This window comes from Gadus morhua, chromosome 10, assembly GCF_902167405.1.
Source record: "Gadus morhua chromosome 10, gadMor3.0, whole genome shotgun sequence".
NCBI classification, from domain to species: domain Eukaryota; kingdom Metazoa; phylum Chordata; class Actinopteri; order Gadiformes; family Gadidae; genus Gadus; species Gadus morhua.
This window is the reverse complement of record NC_044057.1, coordinates 8493725-8514917: the sequence shown is the minus strand read 5'-3', so window position 1 is coordinate 8514917 and position 21193 is coordinate 8493725. Positions and strand designations below refer to the sequence as shown.

At 42.4% G+C, this 21193-nt stretch overlaps 1 protein-coding gene across 1 annotated transcript in view; it reads left to right on the top strand.

Annotated features, from left to right (window-relative positions):
- The first annotated feature begins 2190 nt into the window (after positions 1 to 2190).
- LOC115552663 (neuronal acetylcholine receptor subunit alpha-7) overlaps positions 2191 to 21193 on the top strand; it is a 37738-nt gene continuing 18735 nt past the window's right edge. Inside the window, exons 1-4 of the mRNA XM_030368940.1 lie at positions 2191 to 2353; positions 9036 to 9175; positions 19454 to 19498; positions 19643 to 19752. Of these exons, the coding sequence (XP_030224800.1) occupies positions 2293 to 2353; positions 9036 to 9175; positions 19454 to 19498; positions 19643 to 19752 (356 nt within the window). The 5' untranslated portion in view covers positions 2191 to 2292. The remainder of the gene's footprint in view (positions 2354 to 9035; positions 9176 to 19453; positions 19499 to 19642; positions 19753 to 21193) is intronic.

Sequence of the window (21193 nt, the reverse complement as noted above, 5' to 3'; positions counted from 1 at the left end):
TGGGTTTGTACTAATAGTTCTTGAAGTGACAAACGTAACTACCTTCCTTTAATTGCCAAGTGTACGTTGATATGTCGAACGTCCGGCAGAACAGCGGTCAGAAGATGAATACCATTAGGATGATGAAGACACTAGGTGCGTTTCCATCCCCCTGATTTTATGCGAACTTTGAAGTATCGAATCAGTAAACGGTGATGGAAACACCAAAATTCGCATAAAAATCCTCTAATTCACAAAAAGGTTTATCCACTCGCTTGAGGTGGTTTTTGAGAAATGCGAAAGAGAGTAAATTCGCAAAATGAGAGAAGGAAACACTCTTTTCGAAACAGCTGTGACGTAGCGAACTTTGAACACACAGAACACACACAGCCATCCCCCCCACCTCCCTCATCACGTGCCTGGAAGAGATCCGGAGCTGGTTGAGCAGGAACTTCCTGAAACTCAACGGAAACAAGACCGAGGCCCTGCTCATCGGATCCAAATCCACCCTCATTAAATCACAACACACCCCAGCTCCACTCATAATCATCGATGGATTCCCAGTACCCTTCTCCTCCAAAGTCAAGAGCCTCGGCGTCATCCTGGACAACACCCTCTCATTCGCACCCCATATTCACAACATCACCCGGACTGCATTCTTCCACCTCCACAACATCGCCAGACTCCGCCCATCACTGACCCAATCCAGCACTGAAATCCTAGTTCACTCATTTGTCACATCACGCATAGACTACTGCAACGCCCTCCTCACCGGACTCCCCACCAAACTCATCAACAGACTGCAGATCATTTAGAACTCAGCCGCCCGGATCATCACCCGCACCTAATCATATGACCAGATCACCCCTGTCCTCATCCAACTTCACTGGCTCCCAGTACACTACCGCATCCAATACAAAACCCTACTCCTCATCTACAAAGCTCTCCACAACCTAGCCCCCAGTTACTTCTGCGACCTCGTCCAAGAATACACTCCCTCCCGCTCCCTCCGCTCAACCTCTGCTGGACTACTATGTATCCCCAAATCATGACTCACTACAATGGGTGCCCGGTCATTCAGCTGTTCAGCACCCAGGCTCTGGAACTCCCTCCCCCACACATAAAACAGTCAGACACCATTACAACCTTCAAGTCACAACTCAAAACTCACCTGTTCAAATTCGCACACAACGTCTAACTGATCACTGTTTTGATTGTTTGTTTGTTTTGTTTTGTCTTGTTTTTGTTTTATTTTTTTTATTTATTATATTTACTCTTTTTTTTTTTTTTTTTTTTTTTTTTTTTTTTTTTTTCTCCACAATTTCTTGTTTTTTAAACGATTTATGATGACTATATGCTCTGTAAGGTGACCTTGGGTGTCTTGAAAGGCGCCTCTATATTGAATGTATGATTATTATTATTAGGACTGACAGTCTTTCCGATTTCCGCATAACGACCGGCCATAGCAACCCTGCCGACATCAACGTGTAACGTCATCACCCTATTCCGCTGCAACCACTTGATGGAAACGCACCTAATTCGAATTACTTTTTTGCGAACTTTCTAAAGATTCGCATCACCTTTTAGATGGAAACGCGGCTATAAGCTGTGTTTCCATGACGAATGTAATCAAAATTATTTTCCTCGTACCTGGATTGGTCACACTATTATGCATAATTGTTATTATTATTATAATTATAATTATAATAATAATAATAATAATAATTATAATTATTATTATTATTATTATTATTATTATTATTATTATTATTATTATTATTATTATTATGTCTTCTTCTTCTTCTTCTTCTTCTTCTTCTTCTTCTTCTTCTTCTTCTTCTTCTTCTTCTTCTTCTTCTTCTTCTACTTCTTCTTCTTCTTCTAGTAGTAGTAGGCTAGTAGTAGTAGTAGTATTAAGTATTATGTCCATTTATAAAGACCGCGTTTCACTCACCGCGCACCCAAACACCGATGTGATCCTAGAGGGAAGGGAACCAGGTAAGTGCTCAAAGAGACGAGGGAATGTCTATGTGGCTTCCAACCACAAATTTACCTTAAAAAACGATGTCTATGTCACTGTTTGTGCCGGTATTATTAAAGGTACACAACGTTCAACCTAAATTGCATCGGCACATGTCGGGTACAATTCGCGTGTTTTTTTAGCAGCGTGACTGCGCCAGCCTCTACTCATCGCGCGCACCGTGCACGCCTCCTCTGCTCGTGTCTGTGGTCCTCTCCCAAGACAGATGTTGATATCCCAGAGCCGCTACCCCCTGTCAACCACAGAGCCGTTCGGAGCTCAGAGGTACAAGGATGCGACGCCACAAGTTCTGTTCTGTTGGCTTCTACATCTTAATCGCCCTCACTTTCAAAGGTAGGCTTTTCATAGGCTCTTATTTGTGTTTTCTTGCATAATGTGAGCGGCATTAGACGAGTATTGTAGGCTACTGCTATCTACACTGAAACTGTTACTTTGCATACAGACTGTATGTTTACAAAATGTTTTTCCGTCAGTCCTAATAACTTTATACACAAATAATCATGACAATGCTTATGCCTTCAAGACATCAGTTGCCTACTTGCATATACTGCTCAGCACAGCACTTTTTCTGAAATTTTCTCAGTTCTCAGACTGCATTATTAGACTGCGTTTCTATCGGTTTAGATTTCTGTTTCGCAGTTAGATGCAGATATGGCCCTTTTACTCTCCTTTTGAAGAGAAAAAAGTGACTTCAACAATTCTTTGGAGAGCATCTCTTCGGGCCAATCTTTTTATCATGGAGTGTAACTCCAACATCCTGCTTGGGTTCAAATTTCAAGAGAGTATTTCAGTCATATTGCTTTGTGTGAATAAGACTACACACCATGACAATATATCATCATTAACTAAATGGCCACAACGATAACAGTCACTAGCTGCATAATTTTAGCAGTAATATAGTTATATATAATAATAATTGTCTACATAGCTTATCATATGCTATCTTTGGGGCAACGCACTAGGCTTTGGAAGTAGGAATTGTATGGGATCTTTTCTTGCATGTCATAGATTAATTATTTTGATTGAAAATGTAATTTCTAACTGTGGCTGGGCAGGGGGGGCTCACTATGTGGCAGGAAACGGTGCAACTAAGCAGCGCTTAACATAATAACACATTCCAGAAGGTTCAGGCTGGTTTCAAAGGTGCTGTTCTCTGTTATTGTAGTTAGTGGTGGATGATCAAATTAGATCATTTATTTATTTTGCGTGTACACAAAGTGGGATGCTTAAATTAAACCGATATATCCAGAAGTAGCGCACCCATTAGTTTCTAGCTTTGTTTTTACCAAGTGTGGCTTCACTTCTACCTCCCTTTCTCTCCCTCTCTCTCCCTCCCTTTCTCTCGCTCTCTCTGTCTCTTTCTATTTCTCTGCGTAACTCTTTAGCATTTTTTTTATTGCATATCTTAACAGGTTCCCCCATCTATTTCATTTACTTTTAGAACGTGTTTCTGTATTCACAGAGCCGCTGTTGTCTGGGTCTCTAAACCTTCACCTCATTCAACCTTCATCCTTTGTTGAAAATGATTCAAGCTCTTTCTGCCTGGAAAGTGTGTGCAACGGAATCCCGAAAGTCTTCTGAAACACAGACCTATTTAAACTCTTAGGACTGAGAACTTCACACTCACCAGATGGAGGTGTTCTATTCAGTACAGAATCAGACTAAACTTGTTTTTCTGAAACAGCTGGAGAGAGATAGCAACTGTGGCTGGGTGCTAAAGGCAGTGAACGAGGTGCTGTAGAACTGTACTGTATCACGCCAGAGGTTTGAGCTGCTGGATTAAGATTAACCTCAAGTGGTTTTTAGCCATAGATTATAAAACTATATGCATCCATTAATGCACAAGCACCCCCCCCCCCCCCCCATAACACTCTACACCCTGAGCTGCTCTCCCCCCCAGAAAGTCACATGACCCCTGATGAGGGTCTGATGATGTCTGGATTAGTTGTGGCTGTGTGTGTTGGTGCATCCATACATCATTCTGGTTCTTTGCTGTAAATGGGTTTGAGAAGTAATTGTGTGTATGTGTTTGTCTGTGCATGTCTGTGTATACTTGCTTGCTTATCTCAAGTCTGCTAATATTCATTATATTGTATGCCGCCCCCCCCTCCCCCCCCGAGTGTATGCAGTAGATCAGTTGATAGTGTGGCTTTGTTAAACACATGGGAGTTGGAGTTGAACTCCCTTGTGTTGAAAGCTGGCGGCTGCTTCTGGCTCTGGCCACTTTAAATGTGACCTTAGCTTGAGTTGATCACACACTTGGCTGATTTTATATATGCGGCACACAGCGGCCACTTACGGCCACACGTACCCATATATTTCAGCCAGCTAAATGTTTAATGTCTGATATTAAAGAGTGCCAGTCATTCATTTGTTCACCTTGGGCTGAGTTCCTTCAAGGCCGTTAAAGCAGACAGCTTTGAAGGTTATGAACGTGAGGAGCAAAGACAGATGAAGGGTCTCCATGATGGATCCATTCTGTAGCTGAAGGGTCTCCATGATGGATCCACTCTTTAGCTGCCTCATGTGTCAGAAGTTATGCTGTGTCTTTGAATCCTGCCACTTCCATTGGTGCTGATATTCAGTGTCACTGTCACACACAAGCTACACACAAACACACAGACACACACACAGGCACACACACAAACAAATGCGCACACACACACATCCATACAAACACACACAGACACATGCAAACGCACACACACACACACACACACACACACACACACACACACACACACACACACACACACACACACACACACACACACACACACACACACACAAATACGCACACACGTCACACACACACACACACACACGCACACAAACACACACACACACACACACACACACACACACACACACACACACACACAAATGCGCACACATACACACACACATACATATACATACACACACACACTGACACACAAACACACACAGATACAGACACAGAAACAAAACAACAACACATCACACATGTGTCTTTTCACGGTGCATTAGTCCGGGTGTCAGCTGTCGAGGTCGGGGAGCGGTTGTCTGTCGGCGCTCCTGTTGTTAATCTCTGTCCCCCCTCCTCCCCGCATCCTCCCCCCTCCTCCCTCCTCCTCCCTGGGGCATTATGCCGGACGTGCCCCCGGGAGGATGTGAAATCACAGTTCCCAGCTCATATCATTCTCCTGTCTGCTGGGGGTGAGGGGAGGGGCTATAAGTTGTTTTTGGTTCTTGTTTTATCTCTCCTGAATTCCATAGCTAGTGACCGAGTGCTTTGACCTCTGACCTCGTCCAGGCTGACATGTCCTGGCCTTCCTAAACACATCTGTGTGAGGAATCGTTTCTAGTTTTAGATGCTGTTGGTTGGCAAACATTAGCCCTCATGAAAAATCTAGATGTCATTTATTAAAAGAAGGAACAATTAAATTGACTGATTACCACTAATCGTACTGGAACTAGGATGACGCAGCACTTATGAATAAGTGTATTCCCCATGTGCAATGGGCTGGCTCCAACGCCAACACTAGAGACATCCTCAATACAGTACCCTCTCTCTAAGTATGTACCAATGTTACGTTGTAAGGCTATACCGATGTCTGTTCCTCATCTTGTGAACTTGGAGGATATGTAGATATGCAGGTAGATATGTAGATATATAGATAGATATGTACTGTTCCCGTCTTCTAGTCTAATCTACATGACCCACACACACATACACATACAAACACACACACACACACACACACACACACACACACACACACACACACACACACACACACACACACACACACACACACACACACACACACACACACACACACACACACACACACGTATGTATACAACGCACACTTGACTGATTCTCTGCTCTATAACAGACAGAAGTCCCTATTTTCTGGTGCCTATACTTTATTTGAACTGTATTCAACAGGACTTTTTAAATTTGCGTGATTTGTATAGAAGTATGCCTGCATGTGTGTGTATGTGTGTGTGTGTGCATGTGTGTGTGTTTATACGTATGTGAGTATGTGTGTGTATGTGTCCAGGGGTCAATTCAGTACACCAGAGCGGTTGGTTGGGTTCAGTAAGCTTCATCATTAGTTAACTCATTCACTCAAACAACCTGAGATACAGGGAGGTACTTTAGTGCCAAAAGACATAACCACTCCTGTTTGTGTGAATGTGTTTAATGTGCACACAGAGAGAGAGAGAGAGAGAGAGAGAGAGAGAGAGAGAGAGAGAGAGAGAGAGAGAGAGAGAGAGAGAGAGAGAGAGAGAGAGAGAGAGAGAGAGAGAGAGAGAGAGAGAGAGAGAGAGAGTACACTATGATGGATTAGTTGAAGGTAGTGGCAACCGAGTTCTGAGTGCTGACTCCTCATTAGGATGCTACTAGCATTTTCGTATGCCATTAACGCCCCCCCCCCCACACACAACAATATCTATCTATTTATCTATCGATCTATTTATCTATCTATCGATTTATTGATCCATCGATCTGTCTATCTACTCCTGTCACCACCTCCAACTCTGCCTTTACATTAAACATTGTGCATAAAATAATACTAATTGTTCTCTTCCCTTCTCACATAAATGTGTGTTTCTATCTCTCCTGCTCCTTCTCTCTGTATAATTCTGTGTATTATGTGAATTGAAGCTTCCTCCTCGTATTTGTCTGTAGTTATTATGTCTATATCTGGCAACATATTTGCTGTGAGACATGACCTCAGTTTCAATAAAGGCATGTGAAACTGATGACACGTAAACCGTCAAAGAGGGCCCCCAGCTGGACCCGGGCCCCTGGAGAGGGGATGCATGGAGGGGCCCGGCACAGCGGCCCTTGGCTGTGTTAATTATGCCTCTGGCTTTCATTAGAAACATACATTTTAGATTGATACACAAATGTGTAATATCTGACACACTGGTCCCTTTCAAAGCAAACAACAACAGAACTACACAAACCTCAGATGAACGTGACAACCAAAACATCACATAAACACACACAGACAAATAGAAATGGGTTTCCTTTGATCCAGAATAGTTTTTAGAATAGAATAGGCAAGCAAAGGCAATATGAATCACACGTTGCTGTATAATATAGTGTGTGTGTGTGTGTGTGTGTGTGTGTGTCTGCATGTGTGTGTTTGTGCGTGTGGTGTGTGTACATGTGTGTGTTTCAGTGTGAAAGTGTGTTTGGGTGTGCCTGAACGTGCTTGAATGTCTTTGAAACTGTGAGTCTGTATGGGTGTGTGCGTGTGTGTGTGTCTGGGTTTGCATACATACGTAGGCTCATGTGTGTGTCTGCAGACCTGTCAATTAGAACTTGGAACCAGAGTGCTTTCGTTGACTAAAACCAGATATGGGGATGAGCGACGGACATATGATGAGTCCTTCAGTCTTCCTCCAGATCCATCCATGGAATGGCCATGAAGTGGTTCTGTCTCTTCTTGTCCAGGCCCTGCAAGTCAGGATGTAGGCTATGAATCTGAATGAAAAGTAGGTAAATAGGTAGTGGCCATCCCCAAAATGCACCAGAATACAGGAAATCAAATCTATTAAATTAAAAAAAAATGATGGGGGGGGGTTGGAACCTCAGACCCCCTGTCTATTAGTGTGCCCCACCAACATTTTTGATCACCAGCCGCCACTGCTCACAAACACACACACACGCACGCACGCACGCACGCACGCACGCACGCACGCACGCACACACACACACACACACACACACACACACACACACACACACACACACACACACACACACACACACACACACACACACACACACACTGTCTCTCACTCTGTCTCTTTGTCTCTGTCTCTCACTGTATGTACAATATCTACTACCCTGTTTTCTGTCTTCCAAACCACTCTCTGCTTTGGTTTAGCAAACCCTCATATCCCCCATCTTGATGGGGATTTTTTTCTAATCATGTATTTGACTAGAAAATAAATTCAGAATTTCAGACCCCTGGCACCTAGCAACCACTTAATTTGGTTTCCACGTACAATGGTATTTATCCTTATCAATTACTTTTACTTTGCAGATTTTCATTAGAAGAAAATCTCAGTAATGTGCATTACTGAGTCATTTTCTTGGTGAGTTCAGTGTGTAGGGTTTGTTTTCCCCTGCTTTTCATAGTCATAAAATATGAAATAAAAGGCCGCTGTTGACTGCTGACATGGAATTTATTTGAGTGTGTGTTTGTCATTGTGACTTCATAGGGAAGTCTATCAATATTTATCAACACACCTGAGTGTGTGGTGTGTGTGTGTGTGTGTGTTTGTGTGTATGTGCGTGCGTGCGTGCACATGTATGTACGTGCAAGTGAGTGTGCATGTGCGCATAAATGCTTTCTGTGTGTGTGTGTGTGTGTGTGTGTGTGTGTGTGTGTGTGTGTGTGTGTGTGTGTGTGTGTGTGTGTGTGTGTGTGCTTGTCTGTGTGAGTGTGTGTGTGTGTGTGTGTGTGTGTGTGCTTGTGTGTGCTTGTGTGTGTGTGTGTGTGTGTGTGTGTGTGCTTGTCTGTGTGAGTGTGTGCTTGTGTGTGTTTGTGTGTGTGCGTGTAAAAGTGAGAAAGGGGGGAAGGAAATAGAAGTGAGAAAGAGGGGGAAGGAAGTAGATTAGGTAGTCATGTTGTTAGACATGGAAGTAACAAATCTTAATGATCCTGTAGAAACATGGCCAAAAAATCGAAATAAACATTTTTTTATTTATTTTTTGAAATAAATTTGTTGAACGTGCCGGCTAACTCAGTGGTAACAAATGACAAAGGGAGTCCTTCAAGAAAGGGAACTAGCTTTGTGGTGTCACACTCATCATAGAGATACTTAAGAGGCCTCTCTGTTAAGACTGAAACTGGATGATAGTTCTGAAGGCATCTGTCCCCCAACCTAACCCCAGAAGTCCCTCTGGTTGTGTTGGAGTTCAGAGTGTATCTCAGTCCCCTGGACATGGCCCCTTCAGGGCTCCCACAGTCTTGTACCTCCTGACCCTCCTGGCCTCTCTCCCCAGAGTCTCTGCAGGGAGAGCACCAGAGGAGGCTGTACAAGGAGCTGCTGGCCAACTACAACCGTCTGGAGCGGCCTGTGGTCAACGACTCCACCGCCATCCTGGTGGAGCTGGGCCTCACGCTGCTGCAGATCATAGACGTGGTGAGAAAACTGTGTGTGTGTATGTGTGTGTCTGTGTGTGTCTCTGTATAATATGTGTGTGTTCGCGTGTAAAATATGTGTACAATGTACATTTAAATGTGTGTGAGGATTATTTTGGCGGTGTTAGCTGTGCTGGGTTTGTATGGCAGAATTACTCAATTTGGTTCTCCAACCACACATATGAGAGATTAACATGTGGTACATTGACCTCTGATATATCTGCTTTAGCCTTTTATTATTATTAAGACTAGCCATAAGCGACTCTTCCACAGGGACTCGATATTTGAATAAAACTCAAATGTCTCGGCCAGCTGAATCCAAAATCTGCCGGGGTTTGGTTAAAAGGCACAGATTCATAAATTCAGAACCGTGATTTCAAACCATTGGGTGAGTTCATAATGGACAGATGACCAGCCGCGTGCCGTCCATATGGGTAGGTGGGGCGGCGAACTCCCTGCAAAAGCATGCTCCCAAAAAACATAGTTCCTCAGTAAATCATTGCTCCAAGTTTATTTTTAATAATGTGATTGTCACATTAACTATCTATAGTTTCTGTAGGCTTTCGGACTATTTTTGGTCTGTTGATATCAAATTGATGGTGGCGATTCTAGTTGAGCTTAACGTGTCATGCAATGTGCGGCGGCGGAGCTCAACGACCGCGTCCCTCCGTATGTTTCTCGCATAACCCTGCAGGCTGCAATAAGAATTGCAATCAGCGCTATAAGACGCCCATATGGTCGCAAAGTAGTCTGCCCCATGGTCATATTCTAGGACTGTTGTTGTTTAAAATCGAATTACTCCGCCTGTATCTTTTGGCATTGAAGACTATTTATTTATTTATTTCAGCAGGTATTCAAATTGCATACCTGATTTCATACCTGATTTAAACAGCTGATATTGAGAAATATCTGATTTCAAAAGTGTTGTTATTGAGAGATTTGCACACAATGTCGGGCCAAGTTCCAAATCAAAGGTCTGCTTGATTGATAACTTGTATTTCTACTTTTCATGTATTTGCAATGCACTCGCTAAGCCTGTTGTTAAAATAAAATATGGAAGAAATAACTTCCCTATAAGGGACATCATATGACGAGTGTTGCGGATGGCACTTCAAAAGCGTGCAGTAACTTTAGGCTATTAGTTTATTAGGGGTCCAAGCCAACAGGTTGGATCCCTATTGTTTTTGTAAGGATTTTTTTAGGGGTCCAAGCCAACAGGTTGGATCCCTATTGTTTTTGTAAGGATTATTATTTTTATACTTACCTCCCTAAAAGTGTGCCCACAGCCCAAACCGTAAATGGTGCCGACACGCCAATTGCATGACTAGATCCAGGTCTCTTCGGACTATGCAGACGACAAAATCCAGACATGCCGGCCACTAGGTGGCGCTATACCAAGGAATACGCGTTTGGGGCTATAACTCCCACACCGAACCTCCCACAGTCAAAAACTTGTACCCACATATTCACTGGAGTCTGCTGCATCTTTTGACATAGGCCACGCCCATTTGCGTCTATAATTTTTTTTCGCAAAATCGCGAAAACCGCAAAACTGTTTTTTCCCTACTCCTCCCACATTTCTTGACCAATCGACACCAAACTTTGCACACGACATCGTCAGACGAACACGAAAAGAAAAACTCAAACACTTTTTGATCCGACCTTCGACTACGAAACGGTAGTGTTTTGAATATTTGTTTATTAGCTACGTTTTACGTCGATACGCAAAAATTCAGAAAATACCAAAATTAGACATCGGATCCAGTCCAAATTTTAGACACATGTCGGTGCTACCCTTAATGGCGTTCAATAAAGAATTCGAAATATTTCGCCATTAGGGGGCGCAATAAACGAGGAAATTGTATATCTTCTAATTGGCCAAAGGAATGTTCTTCAAACTCAAGGGAAACCATCAAGGGGCAAACCCGAATCTATATAGAAAATATGGCCAAGAATTATTAATGTGGGCGGGAGTTATTTGGCAAAGGAAAATTGTCTTGGGAAAATTTCGCCAACAGGGCGGCGCCAAAAAACGACGACATTGTCTATCTCCTATTTGGCCAATGGAATGTTCTGAAAACGCGTTTTAGGCTATAACTCCCACACCGAAGCTCCCACAGTCAAAACCTTTATATCCACATGTTGTTCACGGTAGCGTTTTGAACACATGCTTCGCGTTGTGCCGGCGAAACGCACATTTCTTGTCGCGTTGTGCCGGCGAAATGCACACTTCTTGGACCCCTGCATAACTGCTTGCAGTTCTAGTTTATTATTATTTTTATACTTCCTACCAAGAAAGTGCTACTACAGCCCAAACCGTAAATGGTGCACACACGCCAATTACATGACTAGATCCAGGTACGTGAAGACTATGCAGACGACAAAATCCAGACATGCCGGCCACTAGGTGGCGCTATACCAAGGAATACGCGTTTGGGGCTATAACTCCCACACCGAACCTCCCACAGTCAAAAACTTGTACGCACATATTCACTGGAGTTTGCTGCATCTTTTGGCATAGGCCACGCCCATTTGCGTCTATAATTTTTTTTCGCAAAATCGCGAAAACCGCAAAACTGTTTTTTCCCTACTCCTCCCACATTTCTCGACCAATCAACACCAAACTTTGCACACGACATCTTCAGACGCACACGAAAAGAAAAACTCAAACACTTTTTGATCCGACCTTCGTCGACGAAACGGTATCGTTTTTAATATTTGTTTATTAGCTAAATTAGACGTGAAATATCCAAAATCCAAAAAAAAACAAAATTACACATCGGATCGAGCCCAAATTTAACACACATGTTAGCGCCACCCTTAACGACGTTCGAATAAAAAATCGGAAAATTACGCCCAAAGGGGGCGCTATAAACGAGGAAATTGTATATCTTCTAATTGGCCAAAGGAATGTTCTTCAAACTCAAGGGAAACCATCAAGGGGCAAACCCGAGTCTATATAGAAAATATGGCCTAGAACTATTAATGTGGGCGGGAGTTATTTGGCAAAGGAAAATTGTCTTTGGAAAATTTCGCCACAGGGCGGCGCCAAAAAACGACGACATTTTCTATCTCCTATTTGGCCAATGGAATGTTCTGAAAACGCGTTTTAGGCTATAACTCCCACACCGAAGCTCCCACAGTCAAAACCTTTATATCCACATGTAGTTCACGGTAACGTTTTGAATACTTGCTTCGCGTTGTGCCGGCGAAATGCACATTTCTTGTCGCATTGTGCCGGCGAAATGCACGCTTCTTGGACCCCTGCATAACTGCTTGCAGTTCTAGTTTTTAATTCTTACTCACAATTAGTTTAGTTAACATGTTTTAATGTAGCTCAAAATATATATGTAAAAAATATAAATAAATTGTGGGTGTGGTCATACGCCAGTAGTTTCTGCCCCACCGAAGGGGGCACCGCACGCTACTGCAGATGACCATATATCGTAGAGGCCAGGGAAGCTCACAACTATTCCTGGGACTAAACAAATGTAACTGCATTTGATTTCAAAACATCAGAAAACAATAAATGAATGACGTCAGCTATTAGGAGTGAAAGTGTGATGCTGTCTACTTCAGCCTCCTGCTGGTGGCCAGCGGCGCTGTCTCTTCCGTTTCTTATACAACAGTCAGTAAACCGCTGGTTTCCAGTCCCTGCTTGTCCGGTCGTTGTCTTCACCTCAGTTTCCGAGAGTCATTCCGAGAGATATGGTGCGAGTTCTTCATTCCTTTACGACTCCTTTACGACTCACCCATCACCATGACGACCCCTCCCCAGTCCAGACTCCCAGCCCTGTCCCCATGACGACCCCTCCCCTGTCCAGACCCACAGCCCTGTCCCCATGACGTCCCCAGTCTAGACTCCCAGCCCTGTCCCCATGACGACCCCTCCCCAGTCCAGACTCCCAGCCCTGTCCCCATGACGACCCCTCCCCAGTCCAGACTCCCAGCCCTGTCCCCATGACAACCCCTCCCCAGTCCAGACTCCCAGCCCTGTCCCCATGACGACCCCTCCCCAGTCTAGACTCCCAGCCCTTTCCCCATGACGACCCCTCCCCAGCCAAGACTCACTGCTCGCTGCCAGACCACAAACAGTGAATTGATGCTCTCGTTGGCCATCGAGAATTTAAAAAAAATAACGTTGGCATCAAAGTTGCAAACAAAGTTGCCAATTAAAGCGGGTTTAAAGTACTAAATACTTTTTAATACTCAAAAGGGTTTTTATTTCAAATATGAAGAAGTTATCAACGCAACTGATTTGAGCAGGAAATTATTTCCAAAGAAAACATGATATTTATAAAATATGTATAGAATTGTTTTTATTGTTATACATTGATGAAAAACGTTGAACGTTTAGTGGTGGTTTATTGGCAACTGGGAGAGCTACATTTCCAGACAAGAAATCCTCAGATTTTAGACTGACAAAGGAATGTTTCCAAAATGTCTGTCCAGCACCAATATCAAGCTAAAGAAGATATTAAAACTATTAATCTGAACAATATATTGAGGTAGATTATGCATTCAATACTGGCTCATTGCTTAAGCAGCAGTATTAACTTCTGCTAGATAAAAAGTCTGCCCAAAAGTCATGCACAGAAAAAGACACACACACACACACACACACACACACACACACACACACACACACACACACACACACACACACACACACACACACACACACACACACACACACACACACACACACACACACACACACACACACACTCTCTCTCTCGATTATGTAAGGGGCTTTTAAAGGACCATGTTTTGCACTAGCCAATTGTCAGTTTACATTTGTCTGGGAGAACAGAGATAAATACATTATTTGGTCAGTGTGTTTGTGTGTGTTAGTTTTTGTGTGTGGACATTGAAAAGCAAAGTAGTTTCTGAGACAGTCTTTCGTATTTGTTCATAGGACTTTGTGTGTGTGTGTGTGTGTGTGTGTGTGTGTGTGTGTGTGTGTGTGTGTGTGTGTGTGTGTGTGTGTGTGTGTGTGTGTGTGTGTGTGTGTGTGTCGGTGTGTGTGTGTGTGTGTGTGTGTGTGTGTGTGTGTGTTCCTAAGTCTGGAGGCCTCCTACCCCATAGCATTGTGTGAGATGATTTGTCTTGTTTCCTCATTGTTCCTTTTAGTCATTTAGACCAGTCTTTCCCAAAGACTGGGACTTTGGGAAAGATAAAAAATACTGCTGCACCCGATCCGATATGTGCGTTGTGCTCTCCTCTTGTACTGTCTTACTTGCTTCTGGCTGCTGAAATACACAAATTCCTCCCCCCAGGGGATTAATAATGTTTTATCTTATGTGGTTAACAAATTGATTGTCTGTTTCATAACAATAGCTGCACTTAAACATAGGCCTGCATGTTCGGCATGAGCATTTAAGAAAACGTTCAACAAGAAGCATGTTGTTGATAGTACTGATTCTGTTCTGATAAATTTACTTATAACATTAAATCTAGTATGAAAGGCTAGCGTACATTGCAATTGTTTTACTGATGAGAGGAAATAAAAACAATGAGATAGCCTGTTAACTTGCCTAAATGCATTTATTTGGTCTCATTTATAAAGTATGTAACATGTGTATTATGTTTTCAATAACACGTGCATAAATAAAAGTTGTGATTAATCTCTTAGAAATGGCTGGTTTAAGATCATATATATGTTGATTCGGAAATGGCAGTAAAAATTGTCGGAAATTATTCATTGTACTTCTCATTTATGCCTATTGCGAATTGGGTCACGATGCTTTGTAATTAAAGGCAATGGGTCCCCAGAAAAAAAGTTTGGGAGCACTGATTTAGACAATGTTAAGCTTCTAGCGTAGTTCCAGGCTAATGCAAATGTGTGTTTTTGTGTGTCTTCGGTTTGTCAAAAAATAGGGGGTTTCTTTCTATTGTTCTGTTTTAATTCAGCAAAGCTAACAAGGACTTTTCGGCAGGCAGACACAAGCATAGGGTATTCCAGTTTGCTAAAATTGTGTCTGCTGTGTTTCACTTGGAAAAATCAATAAAAGACAGGTTGTTTTGCATGTTTTTATTCCCAAAGAGTTGAAGAAAAGAACATTGTGTGAACCTTTTTAATCCCTTTCAGCGCTGAATGTTTTCTTTTCTTTTTTTTACACAAAGATAAAACTTTTTGGAGAAGGCTCTGTTCCAGCGGGTTGGCAGGAGGCAGCTGCCCTGGTTCCAGCTCTCGTGGGAATGTTAATGGAAGTGCAGAATCCTGTAGTTCCATTTATTTATTTATTTACCTGAAAGGTAAACAATGATGACTGACGTCATGGTTTCTTTTTGCGATAAACAAAGAGAAAACAAAGACAAAGACCACTTTGTGCACTGTTTTTCATTCAGAATATTTCCTGTTGGCGGAGAACATGAAAGACTTACATTGGAATAAAGAAGCAGTACATTTCCATGAAAAGGTTATAGTGACACAATTATTAACAAAGTCGGACAGTCCTAGTCACAGCAAATATGTTTTGCTTGAACAGGTGCTATGTTCAATAGAACCCCCCCCCCAACACAGAGAGAGAAAGACCGAGAGAGATGGAGTGGTATGGCAAGAAAGAGAATAAAGAGAAAGAAAGGGGGTAATGAGAGAAGTGGAGTGCAAAGAGGGGGAGAGAGAGGGGCAGAAAGGGTTTGTGAGACATGCTGCGTTCACACCAAAATACACATTTGTCGTCTATTTGCGCTGTCGCCCAAGTTTGTCGCTCGACAAATCATATTCCGTTGCTGTGCAAGTTTTATCAGGCAAATTTGCTGCGCCACATCTTTTGCCTGCAAACGGTGCTTCATGCCAATTCATTCCTAACCATGGCCGAGATAACCACCATTGCATGTCTTTACCTGTTGTTAAAGAGGGAGAGACGTCGGACAACCCGACGCAGTCTATTCATAATATTGTAATGACCACGGAAGAGGCAGTGAATGAAGTATTGATTAGACAGCGATGTATTAGATACCACTGCTAATAACCCGTTGGAACACACAAGACCAGTAAAAACAGCTACGCCGGTAACTACAACAAACCCCGCGAAGCCCAATCCCCACGAGAGCTCCTCCCTCTACGGCCATCCGGAGGCTCACACTGCTTTTGGCCGGGATATTATATATAATAGTATACAGTATTATATACTATTATATATAGAATGAATGCTTGGAACTTTGTGAACTCTGGGATAAGCAGTGTTAGGCAAGTTACTTAAAAAAAGTAATTAGTAATAGTTATTAGTAACTTCTACTAAAAAGTAAACACACTGTAAAAAATAAAAAGTTGAGAAAACTCAAAATTGCAAGGCAACTTACTGCAATCAATTTTTTAATTTTGAGCCCAACAAAATGTCATTTTTCTTCTTTAGACAAAGAGTAGAGTTAGAGTATACATAGAGTTATACCAACTAAGATTTTATCTTTTACAAAACTCAAAAAAGTAAGTCAGGGTTGTTAACTTAATATTTCAAATTAAGGTTAATATTATTTTAAAAAATAACATTTCAAAGAATGCAAAACTAGTTTTAAGTTCACTTTATTAAAATTAATAATTGGAAACTTCCATTTTACATTTCTGAATGCCAGACAGCAATAGAACAAGCAACATATAGCTAGTTCAGCAGCAGAGAATCGCTTTCTAAATGCAGCAAACCAAAGTGCAGAACAAGTTCGACATTATGGTCGAACTTGTTCTGCACGATACGGGAGCCCAGGTTAAACGGTGACGCAACTCTCGTGCCTTATACACCACACGATCCCGAGAGCTGCCTTTATTTAACACACATCCACAACACACAGCGCACCGCACACCCAACCAACGGACATGCAAGTCTCGGTAACGGTGGCGGCAACACTACACACAATAAACAACACACAAACAATAAGGACCCCAAACCTGTTAACCCCACTTAACCTAACAGAAACAAATTGACAAAAGGCAATAAACCCCTTTTTCCCAACAGGCATCACGAATACCCAGACTCCCCGGGTGGTAGGAGTCGCCACAATATTTACGATCTGAAAATTCCGTGTCTTGCTAACAAAGATACTACACTGAGCCCAACTCAAGACCCAAAACTCAACATTGTTGGTTGGACTAAATTGCATTGCACAGTTGACATGAATACTTAATGTTTTATATTCATTTTACTCAGAAATCATAATGAGTTTTATCAATTTTAAGTTTTCGTTTTTACAGTGCAGTAACCAATACCATACATTGCATGGAACCCCCCGCTCCATGGACTTCAGTCCGTGGCTCTGATAGGAGGGATCAACTCTGCATAGTCAGAGCCTGCTAGGGCATGTCAAATGCGTTCACAGTGTCCTCTAGGTCACTGTCCTTTGAGCAATCCTACAAAATGGGAACACCATCAGGGTCAAGAAATATAAATTACATCTGAGTGGTATCAACAAGTCTTACAAGAAAAGTGACTCTTCTGAGTGATTGTTGGTTGCATCTCTGTTGTAAACAGCTTGATGGTGTAAATAAGGTACTGATGTTGAGTGAATATTTTGTGGTCTTAGAATGCATGTATTTACATCACTCACTACTCAGCAATTGGTTGATATTGAATTGATAATTGAATTGTTCATCCAGAATTCCCCAGGGGGCTGGGTCGACCTCCACGTATCCCTTGTACTTGGTAGGTGGGTGTTGATTGCAGAGACGACCCACAACACAGGCATTGAACACTGTTCCATGTCTCCCTAGACTATCTCCTTTGAGAAGCCACTGCAACATGAAACGGTACGCAGACAGTTGTCTGAAAGAAAATAATAATCAGTTTAGATGCCTGCCATGGCACTGAAACCCACCAGGGAGACCAGGTCTGACAACCCGTCTGTCATCCGTCTGTTTGACTGAAAAGAAGGTCTCCAGCCCAAATCAGGGCAGTATGGAGTTGAACCTGAATGGGTGACCTTCCATCCTATCTGAGTGGATAACAACGATTGCATCAGGTTTCATTTCAGAAGAAACTCAAATGTCACTTGGCGTTGTCCAACACAACCGTTTTTTGTATTTGCGTGCTCTTTGACAGCCTTCAGGTCGTGGTCATTGTCTCCGGTAACGGCCGCAGACACCTCCTTTATCTGCTGCTGTCTACACTGTCAAATATCCTCTTCAGAGTTTTTAGGGCTCAGATAACTATCCATCATTTGTTCATAGTTATAGTTGTGAATTTGATCCGCTTCAGATTCGCTGTTGGCAGACATTGTAATCTTAGGCAGCCCTTCTCTTCCCCAAACAACAAGAACCTCCCAGAGCCCAACTCAAAGCTGATAAATGAGATTTTGCCGTGATGGAAGATGTGAAGGAGTAGGATTTGCCAGAGAAGCGCTACTAGTCTTTTGAAAACCCGGAAGTCGGTGGTAATAACCATTCTCCGGGACATCCCAGGGAATGAGACCTTGGGATTTAGACATATCTCGTTAATTAGGAAAACAGAGCAGAAATTATTTTCTCTTATATTTATTTCTACTTCATTCTGCACTAAATAGTCCTGCCTTCTGACAGCAACTTAATATTTGAAGGCATGCATTTTAAATTACTTGTTTTTTGGTTAATCTTTCAATAGTTAACAATCTTGCCTTGGGCCAATGTCTAACTTATATACATACTCATGGTCTGGCACCAAATTACAGCATTAACATTTCATAACTGAAATCAATACAACATTGATTTCTTGAGTTACTGCACCGTGCTTGATTATTGACACATTTCGTCATAGAGTTGTGTTTGTTCCTTGGAAGATGGAGATTGTGTGGAATAGTGATACTTGCAGAATTGTAAATTCCACAAAAAAAATTTTGAATAAAGAAACTAGTTCATGGTGACAAACACTGTAACGTTAGTTATGTGAGTGATGACCAAGAGTTTGTAATGTAGTTTTGTTGTGGCAGATAATGGTTGCATTTAAGGTTGAAGTAGTACTCGGGTATAGTACGAAGATGTGTATCTAACTCCCAATCTAATCATTTTGCAATTATCAAAATAAAAACTTCATTTATCAAACAACATTCATTGAGGAGGCAGGCTCATAAAGTATTTAGGGCCTGTGTTGTTGTTTCTACCAGTCTAACTTTTTTTTTTTTATTTGTTGGTGCTAAATATATTTTGCCACTCCACTGGCTCGCTACTGACCTGACCTGCTGCTAATGTATTTAAGCATTAATTGTGTTCAGTTGTCCTATTTCCCTCGCTCCAGAAGCCGCAGTAAACATGGTCATATGGTCTGTTATGATTCCTACTCTGCTAAAACTGTGATCTGCCCTCCTTCCTCAGGATGAAAAGAACCAGGTCCTGATGACCAACTCCTGGCTCCAGCTGGTGAGTGATGCTCATCTTGACATAAAGGTGGAGGGTGTGTGCTACAGATATGTGGCGCTAATAAGGCAACATAATGAACTACCTGATGTCCTCGTGACTTATACAACGGGGTATGTAGGTAACTTTGTTATGTTGTCCAATCAGCACTGGACAGACGCCTACCTGACCTGGAACCCGGACAACTATCCAGGCGTTCAGAACCTGCGCTTCCCCTCGGACCAGATCTGGACCCCTGATATCCTGCTCTACAACAGGTCAGAGTCTGACCCCCCCCCCCCCCCCCCCCCATATCCTGCTCTACAACAGGTCAGAGTCTGACCCCCCCCCATATCCTGCTCTACAACAGGTCAGATTCTAACCCCCCCCCCCCCCCCCCTGTCCTACTCTACAACAGGTCAGAATCTGACCCCCCACCCCCGATTTCCCCTGATACACTCGTTGAGCGCTGAGGTAGGAGGCGCTTGCTGCTCATCGCACTGTTCATGGATATGATTGGTCTGAGTCAGAGGTCACGATGCCGAGGGATACGTGGGCGGGGCCCTCTCTGATTGGTAGGTTGTCGTTTTCAGATGTTCACCACTGGCGCACGGGACAAGCCCAGAGGGCGAGTCCTAGACGGTGTAGCCTGCAGTCATAGAACTAGAGTTATAAAAGCATAACTATCGTTATGTTATTCAGGGTTATTAAGGTATCAAGGAGTAATTTGGCAACATAAAATGATGTAAGTACAAACTACATAAACAGCTATAGTGGGGGAGAAGGGGTTATCCGACCACACCCCTGAATACCCCTGAATGTCTTTACATAACGAGTAGCTGACTTTGACATGTATATTTATATACTGTTTATATACTATTTATATATTATTTATATTCATACTGTTGATATTTCAGCAGGTGTGTAGATTCCTCCCTCTGTGATATGATTAGTTGAAAACTGAACCTGCCTGTTTGTTTAATGCTTTTGTAATATCCATGATTGTGTCTGTCTTCAGCAGCTAGAGCAGCCATAAAAGAGAAAGGAATGGGGAAAACACAATGAACATTTGATATATAATAGATGATAGGAGTGAGCAAACAAACAACATTTTGGGATTGGATAAAAGCATGAGGATCTACGTGTCTGATGCACGGTAATGGATGTAATCAGAATCAAAGACAGGATCAACCCACTCCAACAGTGCTAGATGTTATACTAATACAATACCTTTTGCAAATTTCTATAGACTTAATGTTATGTAGCATTTGTGTCCATCAGAGGAGTGATATTATTACCATATTACAACACGTAACCTAGGATATCAATTTCAGGTTTGAGCACAAAAATTACATTATGAGCAACCGTGATGCAATGAAAAATAGCACAAATCTTTGTTTTTCAGTGCCAAGGCCTAATCTGTAAGCAAAATTTCCAGGGCCCAGTTTAGTGTGGTGTTCCTTGGGAAGTGAGGCAGGTCAAGCTGATTTCCTGAATTTCTCGGCTGTCATTTACAAAGGACCATCTCATCTTACCTCTCATCTCATCCACTCCTGCATTTAAAATTCAACCTCACTCAACACTCATTGACTTTCTCAAGTCAATTAGGAATGTAGGTCACTGGTCTCTCATCTGCACCCCATGCGCACACGCGCACAGGGGTATTATCATTATCCAACATTTAAAAGCTCTCTTTTTAGACCTGAGAGGATTACCTTC